This window comes from Anomalospiza imberbis, chromosome 1 (assembly GCF_031753505.1).
Source record: "Anomalospiza imberbis isolate Cuckoo-Finch-1a 21T00152 chromosome 1, ASM3175350v1, whole genome shotgun sequence".
In the NCBI taxonomy this organism is placed as follows: domain Eukaryota; kingdom Metazoa; phylum Chordata; class Aves; order Passeriformes; family Viduidae; genus Anomalospiza; species Anomalospiza imberbis.
Window position 1 is genome coordinate 123076643 of NC_089681.1, and position 19872 is coordinate 123096514.

General features: G+C 35.1%; 1 protein-coding gene across 1 annotated transcript in view; it reads left to right on the forward strand.

Annotated features, from left to right (window-relative positions):
* Window positions 1–19872, forward strand: part of CRPPA (CDP-L-ribitol pyrophosphorylase A) — a 106030-nt gene that overhangs the window by 52894 nt on the left and 33264 nt on the right. The window contains exons 6-9 of the mRNA XM_068209829.1: window positions 146–243; window positions 4154–4243; window positions 4851–4943; window positions 9056–9184. Of these exons, the coding sequence (XP_068065930.1) occupies window positions 146–243; window positions 4154–4243; window positions 4851–4943; window positions 9056–9184 (410 nt within the window). The remainder of the gene's footprint in view (window positions 1–145; window positions 244–4153; window positions 4244–4850; window positions 4944–9055; window positions 9185–19872) is intronic.

Genomic DNA, 19872 nt, shown 5'->3' on the forward strand with positions numbered 1-19872 from the left:
GTACCTTGTAGCCTGTAATTTTATAGCTGTTGAAAATATTCTCTCAAGAAACAACAATGTGTGTATTGAAGGTTATGTTTAGCAGATTAGTAATTTGGATTAATTTATTATTGCATGAAATCTAAGATTTTTTTCTTGGTCACAGACAACCTATCACAACAAGTTTGTGTTATCACCAATGTGAAGGAAACTCTTGCACAAGTAGGTTTTCTCCTTCCTGAATCACTGAAAAGTCAAATACAAGTAAGTAGAACTCTATGGCTCTCAACTGTCTGACTAATTATAATGTTTCTGGTTGCCACTACTCCTAAGAAATGGTCTAAATAATGTGAAAACAGAAACTGAGACTTCCTGTGTCACTGTAGTATTTATCACAAGGGATTAACATCAGGTGTGGAAGTTACCAAGAAAGAAGCATCTTCTTCCCAGTTGTGCTGCAGAGGGGGATCTTACAGATACACTTAAAATGTCCGTGTTAGATTACAGGAGAAATTGAATCCAGACAACAGAGAGGCAACTTTCTTTAGATTTTATTAATTCAGTAAGCCCAAATTGTTACAAATACGTTACAGAGGAAATGCTTTTGTTACTTTGAAGTCTGACTTGGCGTATGAACCTATTAAAAAGTAGGTGTTTTCCTGCAGCGCTGTGAGTGCAAAATTGAATTAATCAGCATTTCTGTAGAGCAATAGGGGTACATTTCTCTCACAGTCAATGCTCATAGGATCCTTTGCTTTAGGGTATTGATGGAATGTTCTACTGACATTTAACTATCTTTTCCTTTTTCATTATTCTTTCTAATAGAGCTATCATATTTCCATTTTCCCAAAGGTGATTAACATTTGGTAATTGCTTAGACTGGTGTTGGGGTGATTCTTAATTACATCTTATGTGATGATATCACATGTTCCTGTTACCCAGAGAAACAGACAGGGAATAACTGTTCATAAATACAGGTTTTCTGATTTGCCTAATGTTACTTCTGCAATGGCTTTATTCGTGTCTGTCGATCTTCTGCATGGTGTGTTAATTATTAGAAGGATATGTTTCCCTATCAACCTGTATTGCTGTCTTAAATCTGGAAATTTCATTTGACATTGCACTGAAAGTTTTTGTTTGGAAAGAACTGTATTTAGCATGGAATCATGCTTTATATCTATTAGTTGTCTACATCTAAATGTGAAAAAAACTAGCAGACTTGAGTAAGTCTGAATAGCCATATGATGGGGCAGAGGTATGTCTCCATTTCAGTGACACCAGATGCATTGCTACATCTCTTTATCTCTGTGTGATCTATTCTGATGTTAGTAGGAGGACATCACTTATCCCTATGCTTTTAAACAATAAAATCTGAGTTAATTTTTAAGCTTACTTATATACAGAATTTCTAACCTTAGGAAGACTATATACACAAGCCTATTTGTTCTCCAATGAAGCACAGTACCTTGTGTGAGAGAGATTTGATTTTGTGCAAAATAATTATTTTAAGCAAAGTAGATGTACTACATTGAAAGCTGGGCCTTTTCAAAGGGATAATTGGAAGGTAATTGATCTAAATAAGTGACCAACTGGGAATCATTCTGTTGAGTACATATTATCTGGTACCAGTATTTTAACATTTTAGATACTTTTGACATTCCAGTTCTCAGTAGCAACCATATTTATTTGTGGGATATTTGTTAATTTCTACATATGTCCTTAAAGAAGAATTAAAAAGAAATTTTTTTAGAAGTATTTCTGAGAGAGACTCTAATAACATGATAATACCAATAGCAGGGAAAAAAAAAGACCTAAAAATTGAACTGATAAAGAAAATAATTTCTAAAAATTTTTAAGGCTACAGCTGTTTCTTGTAAAGTACTTTAACAGTACTTTAGTCAGTGTTACTTTAAACATTATGACTAATGAATGAATTGTAAAGACGTGAAAGATACAACTTCAGTTTTTCCTTAAATTTGTTTTTTAGCCCTTTCTTTTGAAGCAAACAAACTTAAATGGGAGCTGAAGGTATTTTCTTCTGTGACTGGAAATTGTGTACTCCTATTTCTTTAGTGACAAAGTGCTGCTGTCACATAAAATGGAATCAACTGGTTGAAGTTGTGTGTCATTTTTGTGACTGGATAATTATCCATGAGTAGGATATAAAAATATTTGATTGCTTTCAAATAGAAAAAGAACTGGCATTTCACTAGTAGAAATTCACCAATTTCTTAATGATTGTATTGTCCATTTGCTGCATTGGTGTTAACTGTGATTTTAAATTCTGATATAATTTAAATAAATTTGCAGGTTCCAAATGTTCTGGTATTAGATTTTGATTTTATGCAAGTGGATGTTGAATAAAGTTGAAAATTCAGTACAGGGGATCTGGTAACTAAAAAAATTAAAGAATATCAGTTTTTACTAGGACCAGAAGTAATAAGCAAATCCATACACTTCTTTCTATTTAAACACTGAAACATTATGTGAGAATCACTTTTTACCATGGTGGTATTTTTAGGTAATTTTTGCTCTCTAATGTGGTTGATAACATTGATTTATATTAATTATAATTTGAAAAAAGTACTATTGCATAGGATATTAAATGGCAAATAGAATAAGAATTAATTTTAGTTAATTAATGATTTATTGAAGCTTCTACCTCAGCAGTTGTGCTTACTTTTCCAACAGAAAATTTTGATTTCATTTTTACTGGATAATATGGTGGTCAAAAAATGCTAGTGTGTTACTTAATAAAATTGTTGAAGTTAAATCAAATGATACACTAAAGGAATTTTTAAATATTCAGCAATGCTTAAGCATCACATATTGTACTAGCTCAAGGCAAAGAATAAAAGTAGGCCTTCTGCCTTGGATCATGTTCCAAATACCTTCTGAAAAGGCACTGGCTTGCAGTAGGCTCGTGTTCATCGAAGTATGTGCAAGGTTATAAAGGTACCAGGGATTTCTGCTTTTACATCTTCAGAGGTTCAAGCCAGGTGAGCCCTGGAGTGTTGCATTTTCCAAGTATTTTTAAGTAATTCATACCTTCTGTGACTTTTTTTTTTAAATCTTAAAATATTAAATGTCAGCTATTTGTGGCTATGCTATCAAATTTTGATCCCAAAATGTTTCTAAAATCTTTAGACTGTCAGTATCAACTTCTTGGCTTCAGACCACTTTCCTTTGCAAATAAGTTAGCGCCTGATTATTACAAAAATTAACAAATACAGCTTAAAATAACACTCTAAAGCCTTTTTACATGTTGTATTTGATACTTTTTTTTGATTGGGGATTAAGTGGCATTTTATGGGAGCACAGCAGTGTATTACTTCTGTTGCTTGCTATGATACTTAACGTGTTTTGGGAAGAAATAAAGCTCAGTTGTACTGTGGAACAGTGGGATTTGCTGATTTAATGGAAGCAACATGAAGATTTTTTTTTCTCCTGAATTTCAAGATTTTTTTATTTGCTTCAAAGTGTTATCTTTTCTTAGGGAACAGATTCACCATCTACTATCTGGTTTACTGTTTTACTTAAGGCAATACCGAAACTGATAATGTAGTAGAATCTACTTTTTATTTTAACTGAGATAAGATAGTTACTTAGCTTGTGTTAAAGGTTGCAAAATATGTATGTCTGTGCCTAATAAAGTATTTTAAAACACTTGTTGAGAAAATTATTTCAAGGAGAAACTCTAGACAAGTCTTGTACTCTTGTTCTGGGCAGAATCCTGGAATACCAGTGCACCTGATTTCTTATGCATACTTATTTTATTTTGTACTTCATGAAGACAAAATGTATATATCTGAGTATTGTAGATGTTTTCTCAGAATTAGAGGTCTAAAATCATTAACTCATTTTATGGACAGTGTTTTCATCTGTTGAAACAGTTGAACATCCTAACACAGGCAGCAGCGCTCATGTCTGATGTTTCCAGGGCTTGTTTCTGGAATGCCTACCCTGAGCAGTATACTTGAACATATGTAGGGCTCCATGCTTCATTGTTGAGTGCCCCAAAATTTTGAGCAGTTTTCAGTTTTTGTAGCAGAAATAATAATTGCCAGTTTTAAATCATTTAAATGAACAACCTCTGCTACAGTGGTGGAAGCTTTAGCAGATACTTAAGGCTGAATTAGAATTTTTGACTTTTTTCTTTTTTTTGTCTAATCAGGTTGAAGCTATTTCAATATCTCTAATCAAAAATGATAGCCGTCTACAAAACATCATTTCAGGACAGTGCTACAATTTTGTTTGTGTAAATGTAAGTAGTGAGGATGTGTGCTTTTATTTTACACTTAAACTTACTAGTAATGGTAAATAATAATTAAATATTTGAGTAATAAGTTGTTTGTTATTTTTGTCCTCATGTACTGTGTCCATTCTGATGTTTCGTGTTTCTGATGTGCATGAAACTCAACCTTTGAGATACTGGTCTGTCCATTCTCCTCTGGTTCCACACTTCTATCACTGTGTTGTTAACCAGCCATGAATTCTTGAACAAGAGGGATAAAATCTGAAGTAGTTTAAAAATTCGTTTCATACCTGTTGTGTTGAAGTGAATTATTTTAAGGAGACGCCTGTGGTACATGAAGTCATCTAACTGTGCATTCATTGCTACTGTGGTCTAAATTAGTGTTTCCCATTCTGGACATGTGCATGCCGTGTGATCTGTATTTGGGTCCATGTATGAAAACAGGTTGGTGTTAGATGAACCATATCCGAGAGCAATCAAGACCCTTAATCATGCTTGTTTGTTTTTATATATATGCATATAAAGGGTTATTAGTATTAATAATCTTGTTCTTCAAATTCCATTTTTATGAAATAAATGTTGTTTTCAGTAATTCTAAACATTTATTTTTATTTAGGATGAAAGGTGGGCCATTCAAGAAACCCAGGAACTAGTGAATATGTTGGAAAAATCAAACATTCCTCTCTTATGTCCGGTTGTCCTTATTTTGGTAGGTAACTCCTGTAAGCTACCATAGAAAGCATCTCATTAACTATTTTAAATTATTATTTAATATAAATAGAAATAATATGTAATATAAATATTTTTAAGTTAGATTAGGTTTACACTGCTGCTAACTCAGAATAAAATTGTAAATTCAAACTGTAAATTGGTCTCCAAAGAAACTAATTTTCACTTCAACAAATGTACTGCATGCTGTCAAGAAACAAACTGACACTAGCAAATGACAGTTTATTAGTTATATATTTCTGTGAAAGACTCATCGTGGCTGGTTGGTTCTACTGAACTGCTAACTCCTGCCTTGCAGTTGTGCTCTGTCTCTGCTGGGGATGCTGCAAAGCATGTGCTGTGCTTGAATGCTCAGTTGAAACAGAATTACTTTACTTTTAGCTTTACTTTGTCCCACACTATGCATGTGTGGTCCTGATGGCTGCACTGTTTTTAAGACAGGCCATTGGCCTTCTTGGCCACCTGAGCGCACACTGGCTTCTGCTCAGCTACTGCCAACCAGCAGCCCCAGGTCCTTTTCCACTGGGCACCTTTCCAGCCACTCTGCCCCAGCCTTTGGTGCTGGATATGGTTGTTGTGACCCAAGTTCAGGACCTGGCACTTTGCCCTCTCAAGCTTTATACTCTTGGCCTCAGCCCATGTATCCAGCCTGTCCAGATTCTTCTGTACAGCCTAACCTATTATATCCTGACCTACTATATGCTGTTCTCTTGGAATGAGTTACTGTGATTCTATGAACATAAATGTTTAGCACTTTGTTTCTTGACCACCTTTTTTTCTTGACCCTGTTTCTGGGGAACTTCAGGGTAAAACTTTATATTACTGAATTTTCAAAGATAAATTACTTCTACCTTTCATAATCAGAGTAGTCACATGTCTCAAATTATGTTGGTCATTTACAAGGCCACTAGAAGTCCAAAGTACACTTTTTTTGACTGAAAATGTTTTCATTAGTCCTTTAGCAAGAATATAAAAAAACATTTCTGTCTGTGTTGAATTTTGAGTGTGAAAATAAAGTTGGAATTGTTTATCAACTAACTAATGCTAAGGCGTCAAAAGCATGCTTATTTTACCCAATTGATAGCACTTTCCATTCTGGACTTCCAATTGAATACTTTTTTGAGTGTGATGCTAGGAATGTGAAAACTTTGGTTTAATAGTTGAAGCTATAAATATTCTGGTCTTGGTATCTCCTAAGAAATAGAAGGGCAAGTAATTCTTACACAATCTCCCCATGAAACTCGGGTTTTGCCCCTGAGATACTAGGTCTTGAAGTCATTGTAGAACCCAGAACCATTTTTAATGAAAGTGTATTTGCTTGAGCAGCCTGAAGCATGCACAAATTATTTAGGTGGACTCCTTTTAAAATAGCTGTAGGAGAAAATAATACATTTAATCCCTCTACTCCAGATCCATCAGTTGTTTCTGACAGCTACTTGAAATTTCCAATAACTAGACAGTAGAAGAAAATCTCATAACTAGGTGGAAAAACATGCTAATATTTAAAACACTGATAGAAATGCATGTGTTAAAATTATGCTGCCTAATTGCATTTGGGCATCTGGTGGATGTACCACACTATCTTTTAGAAATATGAGAAGGAAAGAAAAGGAGATCTGGAAGGTATGTTTTAAGTGAAAAGAATTAGCTTAACAAATCTTTGTCTCATATTAATCACTGGAAGTATTGAAGTCCTTTAAACTTCTGATCTCTAAAACTCATTACAGATGGTATGGGGGACAGAACCTTCCTTCGGCAGTCTTTAATTAAATTCATTGTTGAGTGTGCTCTTCTCTTCTCATGAGTGAGATTTTCCTCAACTTTATTCTTTCCTGTATATATACTTTTTAAACATATTAACTGAATGCATTGTTCATGAAAAATCCTATAATACTTTCTTTCAATGTAAAAGGACATATTAATATTTTTCAGACAAATCTGAATCAGAATTTTAAGCAGTATGATGACATTTAAATGCATGAGTCTTAGGTACCAGCTATAAGGGAAATGTTTTTCTACTCTGAAAAGTAAAAGTTGAAAGAATAAATGGGGAGAGCAGCTAACTGCTTCCATTCTTAACTCATAACTAGGAACAGTCTAATGCAATTGGATTTGGGTAATTGGAAAGTTCTTGTCTATTCTTTGATTTCATGACAAAAGCAACTTTTCATAATATGATAATTAAGAAAAAAAAGGGTTTTTTTTCCCTTCCAGTAGTCATCTTCTTTAATTGTTAAAATGACAGGTGTTATTATTGTGCCAGACTCTCTGTTTAACCAGCCCAGTGAGCATTGATCCTATAAAAGGATGAGCTTGCACTGGACACGATGACTTTTTTCTATATTCCCACCTATCAGTTGCCAGAGATTCAAAGTCTGTCCATTATCCTGGTGCCTGACTGGATTGTTTCACGGCATCTGTAAGCTGAAGCAGCAATTGGATTACTGTAGCTGGACAAAAGGGAAGATTAATGTTACAGGAGAAATAGGCATCACAGAGGTAAACTTGAGGCAATTGTTTGTTTGCATCAAGGCAGTATCTTCAATTATGCTGTAACCTGACAAGTCATATTCTTAAACTGACATTGCTTTTTTGAGCAATACATTTTCATGTTTTTAAATGGTATGAATGGATTTGATTTTTATGTAGTTGCTTTTCTTAGGGTTAGAAAGAAAGGCATGCTAGTACTTTATATCTGTAGTTGCAATTATTTGCATTTCAGTACCAAAGTTAGTTTGAGAAAAATCTCTTTTCAAAGCTGTTAAAGAGGTTAATGGTAAAGAGGAGCTATGTTAATTTCTCTCAAAATAATGTTTTATAATTTCTTATAAATAGCTGTAGATGAGTAGTACTTAGTCTTTTTTTGAGTAGATAATAAAATAATGAGTTTGTGTGAAAATTAATCTCCGCTTGTGTAGTAGAAGACAATAGCTTTGCTTCTGGTAAGTATGTATTTAGGCAATAAACAGCTTTTTTAAAGAAGTGTTGCAAGGGAAAATGAGTGAGGACCTATTTTCTGTCAATATAAATGGAACATAAAGTACAAAGAGAACTTGAAATAATTTTCCTTTTAGAAATAAAGGTATTTCTGCTATTAATAGGCCCTGAAACCTTATATGTACAAATCATCATACTTCATTTTGATTTCTACAGCTAATAGAAGTCTTGTAAGGGAAATAGATTAAAATGTGGAATATATAAGTCTTGGGAAAGGAATGAGCTAGTTGATACCTCCCTGGAAATACTAGTTACAGAAGCACAGACTATTCTGAGTTGGAAGGGACCCACAATGATAATTGAGTCTAACTCTTGGCCCTGCACAGGATACCCAAGAGAGAATTCAGAAAATCACAGAATGTACCAGGTTAGAAGGCACCCATCAGAATCATCAAGTCCAATTCCTGGCCCTGCACAGGACACCTCAAAAGTCACACCATGTGCCTGAGAGTATTGTCCAAACACTTCAACTCAGTTCAGGTCCTGCCATGGACTGCAGCATGAGACCTGCCATGTTTGTGCATCATGAGACCTTCCTTTCCCTGCCCAAGGGCTCAGGATAGTTATATCCCTACCTTTTTTTGAGGTAGTTTCTGCTTTTTGAACTTGAAGTATTGTCTTGAAATTAACCCAATTAAGGCAACTAATATACTGAAAGGATAGTACATTTCCAATTAAACTTTAAAGAATTTAGTTCTGTCTTGAAAACCTTCAAGATGCTTACAAAAGACATATGTATTCTATAGTCCTCTGATAATAAAAAACCCAAACAAACAAAAAACACCTTATGTGAAAGTTAGTCTAGAGCGTATAAAAAAATGTTGTTTGTTTTCAAATTTAATTGAATATTTTTAAGATGCATGACATGTTCTGGCATATTGGTTTCTTCTGCTTTGAAAAAAATATATTTCATGTCCCTAAATGTGTAAGTAGTGGAATTCAGTAGTAAATAGAAGCTGTCTAAGAAAAGTCTTTTTTAGTTTGTATTTCTATGTGTTTTTAACACATAAAAATGAGATACTAAAAAATATCAGTCTAAAATAGCACACTATGGAAAAAGTGGATTTTGTTTTTTCCTCATCTGTTCTTTTGCAGGTGCACTTGGATATTCCAGAAAATAATTCTTTCAGCATTGGGATGGAAGACCTAACTACGATCAAGAAATTTGCAAGAGAAACTAAAAAGAAAAATATTTTAGTTTATGGTCTCCTTATCCAGTATAAGGTATGTAATTATCTTTCTGTGTGCAAATTATCTTCTTTTGCAATTTATATGATTAATGATAGAATCTTCATTTAAAACAAAATCAAAGGGAAATAAATATAACATGAAAAGGATTTTTTGGAAGATTCTTGCCTGTTCTTGTTCAAAATCAGACAAGCCCGTAGTTATGAACAAAAATGTAAGCTTTTTGATTAGAGAGGAATAAATGGTAAACATTTTTTAGAAATGCATGAAAACATCAGGACCTTTTTTGCTTTTCTGCTTAGGAAATTGCTTTTTTTCAGCATAAGAAAAAGAGAAAAATAGTGAAAGTACATTCAATCAGTGGTTCTGCAGTATTTTATGTCCCTCATCAAAACAGAGTTTGGTACTCAGGTGACAGGAAGGGCATGGCATATAGGTGTTGAAACAGTGTCTGTAATAGCAGCAAATTGCCTCAGCTGGAGGCAAAAAGAGTTAGCATTCCAACATACTTTGTACTCACAAAAGCTATTTAAAAATAAACCATTTGCCTGGGAAACATGTTCTGTCAACCAGAAGAGTGGGCTGCCTTGCCTCCAGTGCAGATATAGTTTTTCAGCTTTTTAACTCAGCAAACAGTGAAAGAAGAAGTAAGTTAGAAATTTTAATAAAGAAGAATAAATGTAACCTTAACTGCTTTTTATTGGTTAATTTTGACTGCTTTTTAAAAAATTATGTGTTTGGGTTTATTTATAATTGATTAAATGTGGCTTTAGTTTTAAATCTTTTTCTGGTATACCAAGCCCTTGATTTTTCCCATCAAATTATATTGCTTTATTAAGAGCTGTGAGTATCAATACCTATCGGCTCATAAGCTGATATAGATTATAGACTTTTATAGACTTTTAATGCCAACACAATATGAACATTGCTATTATATGACATTAGTTCACCTCTTGTTTGTAAAACACTGATGGACATACAACTGTTCAGTTTGCTTTCTGCTGCTATCAAACCCCATTTTTTCAGGGTGAATTCTGGCTTCTTTTTTTGTAAAAATAATTTGAATAACTATTGAAATATAGCTCTAAGAGTCACCTTATCATGGTAAAATGTAACGCTTCAAATATTGCTGAGGTCTAACTGCAGTTTTTGCCTTTTAGACTTCATTGTGTGTATATGATTTTATATGCAAGTGAATCAAATATACATATGTGGATAGCAACAGTTAGTAAAGCTGACTGGAAGAAAGAAAAATCTTTTATAATCTTCAGTGGATTTTGATGTGCGTGGCAACAAGACATTTTAATATTAATGGGCACATATAAGAGCAGTTGAGATCTGAGTGGGAATTCTTGATCTGTGGTGATAAGAGGATTGCAGCAGACTGCTGCCTCCATTCTTTGAAAATACAAAGCTAGAATCATTATGTAAGATCATTGCAGGGAGAATCATCACTTATTAGCATGGAGAAAGTCTTATATACAGAGTAAAACACTTCACAAAGTAAGTAAACTATTTCTAGCTGTCTTGTTTTAAAATGGCTTTAAAGCATGTCCCTGCTCACAGAGACAGGAGCATAGTCTTGAGTTCCTGCTGTCTATTTTGATCGATTAGAAAAGAACAGGTTGTACACATCATTTGTATATATGTGATATATGTATCAAATTTACTTTTGATTGCAGATCTATATAGAACATAATTGTTTCTATGTAAAGACCTATGGAAAGACTTGTTGTATGAATCTAGAAATTACATCGTCCCAAATTTATTGCTGGTCTGGGTGACTGTGAAAAAAAGCAATTTTTTACATGAAAAACGTCTTTAAAACAGTTTCTTTTTTTTTTTTTAATCTTAAGTCCAAAACATGATTTGAGAGTCACCAAGGTATTTTACTTCTAGTATAAGGCATTAATAGATGAACCTGTAGATGAGTTCCATGCTTGAGGAATGGTTTTCATATAGGCATGATGGGAAGTCCAGAAGAAGTAGAAACACAAAAAAGCACCTGTGCTAATGCAGGATAGCCTATTATTACAATAACTTCTGTCACTAGATGCTTTCGAGAAGTCCCAAAAAGCTATAGTTTATTTCAGGGAAAGAGTGATGACAGGTTACTTCATGGAGCTTTTCTCTAGCTGACAGGTTTATATCATCACTACCAGACATAGACAGTTGATAGGTACATATTTCATAATTTAGAAAAAAAGGAAATTTATTGAGACATGGCATGGTAATGTTCAGGTGAAATTATGTTATGTTTAGTAGGGTTATATGATAAAGTGGATGTAAGGATATGTTGATATAAAAGAAAATGGGGGCAGTCTTTTGGATTTTGCATTAGAAAAGCAAGTTTGTTGAAATAAATAAATTTTGAAAATATAGCGTTTTTTATGTTTTGGAAGTGGAAATTAAATGCTTATAGAGCCATGGAGTTCAGTTTTGATTGTATTGAAGGAGCTGTGAAGTCCTAAGAAAAAGTATGAGCCTTTATTTTCCCTTCTTAAATGCAGTCTTTGTTTAGTATTTAGAAAAATATATCAAGTATTTTTGATACACCAAGATGACTATTTGATACACCAAGAAACTAATCAGGAGAATTAAAGGAAAAGGCTTTCATGTGCTGTGTAAATGACCTGCTTTTTACCTTTCATTTGCCTATAACATGTGCCTGGTACACAAATAGATATTTGTCTTATAAACATCATGCATAGGATACCACATTACTGGTATTGATATACAGATCCACTTCATAAAATCTGTAGTTTGCATCCTGAAAATACAGTTAATTTAAACTGCACTTATGATTTTTTTCTTTCCTAAAACAGTTCTGCAATGTTAGAAGCGATTTGCACATTCAAAATGTGAAGGACCAAAGAGTATTCAGTATCTGAGTCTGAACTTAGGGAATTCATTTTTGACCATTTTTCAGATAGTTTGAAGGAAATAGCTGATAAGCAAGGGGAATTAAAAATAGGGATAAAGGTCCATTTTTTTATGGACGATATTACTGGCAAGTGTTGATGAAAATGTTAGTAAAATTCCAACTCCTTAATTTAATGAGAAGTTCACCTTGAAAATAGCAGTGATTGGCATGGTATTATGTATTAGAATAAGAATGTTTGTTTTAATAATCAAGTCAATAGGATGTAATGGAGAAAGAAAATTCTGAATATTAGGAGGAAAACCTATAAAAAGAAGCCAAATTATTCTTAAATAAACAAAGTTGTACTTAGAAGAAGACTTAAGAACTGCTAAAACCCCAAAGAATATTAAAGCTAATGTCAAACCATTGCATCCATGCAGGGATGGATATATATTCAAACTATTGATTTATATCATTGGAGGCACAAGATTTGGGAAGATAACTCAGCTGCACATTGTTGTTCTATGTTCTGAGCAATGGAATAATACTGAAATTGGGCCTTGATCTAACACACACACTCACACACACACATTATTATCTTTAAACATGTGCTAGGTAATTAATGGAGTTATGCTTGAATATGACAGTAATGTTTAAAAAAAAAAAATTTCTTTATTTACTGCTCTTCTCCCTTTAAAAATATTAATAGTAATAATAATAATAACAACAGTCTTATGACTGAATTACAAAAAAATAATAAAATAATCAAAAGAGAATTAAAAAAACATTTCCTAGCACGAGAGTTCAAATTCAACAGCTTGCAATTGTTGCAAAAATAAAATCTTGGTGTGTAAGTGAAGACTTTGTTACTGATTGGAGGGATTAAAAAGGAACAGTAATCATCCAAAATAAAATACATTTGGATGGACAGAGCAAACCACTATGAAAGCTTTAAAAAAAGAAAGTAACATTAATATATCTTGGTTATAAAACTGTATTAATTTAAAATAATTCTACTTCAGAGAAACACTGGCAGAATGTTGTGCCAGAGCAGCAAATATGTGCTAAGCCTTGCCAAAGTTACGGTGGATCCAAATACTTTTGCCTCTGAAACTTCTATTTGGTTAAGATAAAGGAACTATTCCCTGACAGCCAGAAAGTCACAGTACCTACACTAAAGAGACAAATGATGCAGTAGAATAATTGTTATGAAGCTACTTGAAACTAAAAGGAGCCTGAACTGTGGGTAATTTCTTATGCAAACATACTGAACACTTACTGTAGCCTTAAAGATTTTTTGAAGACAAGAGGCCCATCTGCAGTGTGGTTGATGGCTCAAGAAATACTTAGTGTGCTAGAAGTGTTTTATGTCTGTCTTGGTAAACCCCAAAGGTAAACATTTATAATTTCTTTTTCATCAACGATCCCTTAAAATAGTAGTATGGGTAAACATTAAGGCAGTGTTTCTCAAAAGAGGGAACACACCCCTCAATGGGATAATCCACAAAGTAGAAGGTGGTTTGGCAACCAGTAGTGAGATAACGAGCCTGGAGGGCAAATGAAATAAAATCACAAAATAAAACTTTGGAAACTCATTAAAAACAAACAGGTTCTGCTCTACGTGACCCCTGCATTCTTCTCAATTCACTTAATAATCAGCATAGAATTGATCAAATTATTGCAATCTGATTAAAATGATTGGGATGCTGCCTGGAGACCTCACTTTTCTCAAAATTACTTTTTTTTTTTTTTAATTTCAGTCGCAATGACATAATAGATTGTAATGAATATGGAAACTTACATTTATTCCTAGAAATCCTTAAGGCCAAGTAATTACTATTTAGTATTTTCAAGAGGTAGAAGTCGAACTTTTAAATTTCCTGATCCTATGGACTATTCACTCTTTCATCAAGGAAAATTGTGCAAATTACGTGATGAGCCAGTGTGGTCTTGTTTCCACAGAGTTTAGGACAAAGAGGAAAACCAAATCAGTCTGAAACTTTCTGAATGGATAGGCTCATAAAAATCAGAATCTGTAGCTTTCTTAATACAAACTCATAGCCAGTCATTCACCAGTAAAACCAGAAATTTATATTTATGGAGGCTTTACACATTTTATCCTCAATTATTAGTACTATCTGCAATCAGACATGAATGCATATTTTGCAATAAGTAGAATTGACAGGTTGAGAAAGTTTTACAAAAATGGCTTTGTATTTTGAACTGAAATCTATTTGATCAAACTAGCCTTTTGCATCTGTTTTGTACCATTCAGAGGATGTCAAGAAATAAAAAAAGAACATATCTCTGGAACATTAGTCAATTAAGAAATGTATTAGTTTTAATTTTACCAAAATGTTGGGGAAGTTTTGGGCTTTGAGTTAGGAAAGGTCATTGTCACGGTTTGACACTGGCGCGATGCCAGTGCCCCCATGAAAATGCACTTTTCTAAATAATTGCTGTGAGATGTGATCAGGAACAGAGCAGAGTAGGCCAAAGCTTAATAACAAAGAAAAGAACTTTATTAAACTACTACTACTATGAAACCTGCAAACACTAAATCCTGGATGAAGACCTTCCAAAACACCCCTCCTCCTCCCACCTAATTTCCAAACAAACTCAACAGTGAGACACCACCCAGGATCCTGATCAAGTTGCTACCCTTCAGATAATCAAATACTCAATCTTTCAAGGGAGACAGGAGTCTCTCCTGTGCCACAGACCCCCCAGGAAACACAATTGCCACCCTTGTGTTTCCATGTCACACATGGCAACCGCCCGGAGAAAATCTGCCATGGTGACACTCTCCTTTCCATGTGTCACAGTGCTCTCACCACCATGCATGGACAGACTGCTCATAGGGCTCCTTTAAGGATGCTTTGACAAGGACCAAAAGAGACAACAGTTCAGTTTCTCATCTCGGGACTACAGTTACCCCCAGTTTCCCCTGGGGCTGAGGGTCCAAGAACAGAGGTCTTCTTCTCCTCTTCTTCTTCCTCGAAGACAGTGGGCCTCTCCACACCTTCTTCAACTCTCCTCTGTTCTCTCCACTCCTCTGTTGTTAATCACTGAAACAGGTCTCTTGGCTCACCAACGCACCCCCCTAAGTGCAGCTTCTGTCAAGAGAATTTGGTTCAGTCCATGGCTAACAAGAAAAGTCCAGCCACAAGCCACTCCATCATCTCCTTCCAACTCAAGAATTTCTTCTTCCATCATCTCGGATCCCAGACTGTCTCTCTTCTACTTCAAATCAAGGAGGAGTAATATTTTACAAAGCCTTCATTTCTCAGGAAAGGTTTAAAAGTTCAGACTCCCTGGACGGCTGATATCTCTGCTCAGCAGCTGATTCCCAAGGCCAAGGCTGGGCACCTTCCCGCCTCCCTTCTCCTCCGCGCCGGCAAAGTTACAGGTGCCATCCGGACTCTCTGTCTCTTCCCTCTGGGTGGATGGGGGGGGGGGGGGACGACAAAAGCATCTCCGCTTCTCTCCACCCTTCCGTCCACAGGAGCTGGCTCGGTTCCAGTCCTTCTACCCCTCAGCTCACCTCGACCAGGCCACATGGCTTCCCCTCCCCCACCCAGCCCCATGGCTGGGCAGGGGAGGTCTGCACAGCACCCTGACCGGAACCAAAGAGAGCGAGCTCTTTGGAGTTCCTGCTTTTAACCCCCTGTGTTCTCAGAGGCGTATCCCTATCTTCAGTGGTCACTTCAGGTGCCAATATCTAAACTTGACTACTGATTGGTTTGACCCAACTTCCTGAAAAAATCACTTCCATGTCAAACCATGACACTCATAAACACAGAACTTTGCAACCTCTCTTTTGCTTGCAACACTCTAATGCATGACATTGTGGGAAGCACAGCTACTTGGCTGCTCTTTTTAGTAGATATCCTGAAGCTTGATACTGGATAATATTGATCAAAAAATTGGGATTGTTTATTCTTGAATGCATGCATACATGCTATTTTATTTTCTTGCTCTTTTTCTCTTGATGCCTTTCTCTGTTGTTCTCTTGTTTCCTCTCAAGTCTCCCTCTTCTTCTAGCCAAAACAGGTAACAAAACAGTGGATTTTCTCCAGATTTGCAACTCTTCTAAAAGCACTCAAATGAAGCTTTCCACAAACTAATTTCTCAGTGCAGTACTAAATTCCTAGTCTGAGGAAGATGGGCTTTTAAGAAAAATAATTGGTAACCTTTAGGGCTTTCATTAAATAACTGTAGGTTTTTATCACAGAAAGGTCAGAAAGTTACTCCATTTGTCTCTGCTATTACAAGTTCTGGGAGTTTAACAAGCTGCACAGAAAACTGAGGTTAATATTTTATGCCTTTTACCCATGACCTTTTTAGACTTGTTTCAGCTATTGAACTTATAATTGGAGAAATCAGAGTTCTTCCATCAACTTGTCAGCCAAAGTGATTAAGGCATGTAGACATATCCTAAAAGTCATGACTCCATAAAATGGCCTTTAAACATCCTTGCTCTTTTACCTCAGTTCAGCCATTCTGACGGTGTTATTCAGTAAAGGTTGCCAGTTGTTTCTTTTGTGGATATTTTAATTGTATACTACATATTCCTCTAAAAATAGCTTCTTAGTATGAAGAAGTTTGGGGAACAAGTGGATTTAAGGTGAACTCCCAGACTCTCAAGTGAAAAGGAAAATATGTGATATACAATATAGTACTTAGAAAAGTATGTCGGTTTTAATTATTCTGGATACATTATTGTAATAGGAAATAAACATTGAATTGGAACCATTTGCAAAAACAAATACTATGAGTATCAAATCTGAGTTTCATCTTCAAATCTGATAGTATGAGTTATTCTGATTTTTATTTCTTATTAAAACTTTGATGTTGACCTCTTATCTCTTAATGGAAACATAAACATTTAAGATGAAAGGACCTTGACACAAAATTTTGTTTGCAAACAAATGGCTTTTAACTTTTCTTTCAATTGCTAGCTTGCCTGACAGAAACTTCTGAAGTCCATTGCGTCTATTTAAGGACAGTTGCACTTCTGAGTTGTTAGTGCTGCAATTCTCCACTCAAAGCGATGTTTGTACTCTTTTACTGTCTAAGTTGGCCATCAAAAATTAATTTTCTCACTTGGCTTCCATGCTGTCCCCCAGAGGCTTCATTTAGCAGGTAACTAAAATACCTATAGTACAGATTACTTCTGTTTTTTCTGGCTTAGCTCTGATTACATGAAACAGCAGTAACAAAGAAGCTTTCTAAAATTGTTCTGTGTGCTTAAGAGGCATTTTGGAAATGTTAACAGCTTGCTGTTGTGTTAGTTTCCTAATGAGCTTTTGTGTTTTGAGTGCACTTTTTCAATCAAAAATATGGCTGAAATTCTTCAGATAAGTTTTTCCAGTTTCAATGCAAAGTTTAGTTTTATAGCAAAAGTAAGCAAAAGTTGTAGCACATTTTCATCACTATATAGGATCAGGAAGGCTTAGCAACTTCTTCAGCCATTTAAACACAAAAATTCCCTTCAAGCTGTACATTTTAGTGACTGTAACTATTCTGCAGACACTTACAATGTGGTAATTCCTAAAATTTGTGCAGCAGAGGCAGTAACCATCAAATCTATATTGGGAGTATTAATTTCCTCTTTCATCCTCTCCTGCTATATACTAGCAGGAGTCAAGTAATCCAGCCTCAGGCTAACTTTGGGGTAGTTCTTTAGAAGGGCTGGAAGACCTGTGGTTGGGTTTTCTGTATGTATTTGAGACACTAAGCCCCAAGTCTTATTTGTTGCTTGTGTCCAATTGTTCAGTGAAAGTCATCCATTATGGATCATACCCAGTGCTGAAGTATTTAACAATGTGATATTACACATTGCAAAGGCCCAATAATGTCAAGAATGAAAAATGCCCCAGTGTGCATAGCCATCAGATCCCAGTGATACCCTATCTATCCTAGTAGCTACTTTGTGCACTTGGACCTTTTTCAGATTTGTCACCCATCTTCTCTGGAAATATCTGTCCTGATACATCCCAGTTTTGGGTTTCACTGCAGTGGGATTTATTAGGCTGCAATATGCCAGCATCAAAGATGGCCATAATGGACCAGATCAGATGTTTATCTAGGTCATTGTCTTGTGTCCAACAGTAGCTGTAAGGAAATCCCTAGGAGAGAATCAGATTAGGGCAAGGATATATGACACCCCTAAATTTTCTCCTTGTACTCAGTAATTGCTAACTTAAGTATTTCCTGAGCCAGAGAGGTTTTCTGTGGAAGTATTAGCCCTGATGGGTTTCTGTTCCATGCTCTTGTCTTCTGAGAGCCATGTAGACTTTTAGTCTCCACTGTGTCCCCTAATGAACAGCTACATAGACTGGAAAACAAAGAAAGAGAGGTGGTTCTGTGCAAAGTAGTGTCCTAAGCACAGGGGCTTGCTTCTGGTCTGCTGAGATCTCATAATTTAAAATTTGAAATACAGATGAATTGTTTTGCATTCACTTACATTCAACTTCATTTATCATTTTATTGTCTAGTTACTCAGTTCATAATGAACTTCGTGGGTTCCATGCCAGTCAGCTGTTACCCTAATGGACTTAGTATCATAAGCAAACTCATATTATTACTTACTCTTTTTTCCAATTATTTTATGAATGTGTTGAACAACATAGTTCCTATAACAAATCCCACCTGAACTATGTGGGTTCTGTTCTGAGGACTAAGCATTTTCTCCTACCCACTCTACTCAGTCTTTTGAGCAAGGATTTATCCCTGGCAGGTCTTTTGTCTTATGCCCTGGAACCTTAGTTTTCTTAAAAACCTTTAGGGAGGAATTTTGTTGAAAGTTTTGGAAATCCCAGTAAATTCAATTAACTGTCACCCACTCATTTGAAGAAAGACAGTGAGAATGCACATTCAGACTTAAAAACAAAGACACGCTGACTTTATCGTCATCTTGCTCTCTGCTTTTACTATTGAGTATTTAATTATTTGTTAAATTTTCTGGTATAGAGTTACATCTTTCTATTCTGTAGTTCCTGTATCTTTTCAGAATTTTCTTGTTTTAAATTGGAAATTATTACCAGGCTATTGTGCCTGCTAAGGCAATTTTTAAACTAGAGATGATGCACACCACTAGGAAACTGGTGCTTCTCTTCATTAGTGATAAGGCCAGAACAATCACAATGCATCCTGGTTCTGGCTTGTGGTTGCTGAGGGCTATTTGTTTTTTAACATTCAAAGATAACAGGAGCAAATCTCATGGCAACTTCATCTCACCAATGTTAAGTTTCTAAACATTTCAGCTGGCTTTCATCTAAATATGTTTTGGAACATCTGAATATGAAAATATGTTCATATCTCAAGACTTTGAGATGCAGAGCATTTGAAGTTAGATTAAACTGTTCTCTTAAGACATGGAAATGCATGGATTGAGGCTTAGCAGAAGTCAGAGAAAGATCATAGGAAACCTCCACTGGGTCGTGATTTTCATCTGATTTTTTTTGTGAAGTATATCCTGGAAGTTATTTTCCAGCCAAATACTTGGGTTGAATAAAAGTCACTATTATAGATTTTCCAGCATTTTCAGTCTGAACTCATTAAATTTGATTTTAAAGCATTCTTTGAGGAGCTGCTTTCCTAAGCCAATTTTTATTCATCCTCCTAACTAATATTTTGGCCATATTCCAAGCCTTACAGTGTACTTTCTCACCAGGTCAGAGGTCATATTTTCTATTGAGCATCATGGCCCATTACTTTGCAATGTACTTATATAAATCATATTGATTTATAACTGTTTTGCACTTTCAAGTTTCTACCCAGCAGAATCTTTTAAAAAAGGAGATTGTTTACATTTGATTTTTATTCAACCTGTGTGGTACTGGCAGCAGCATGAATG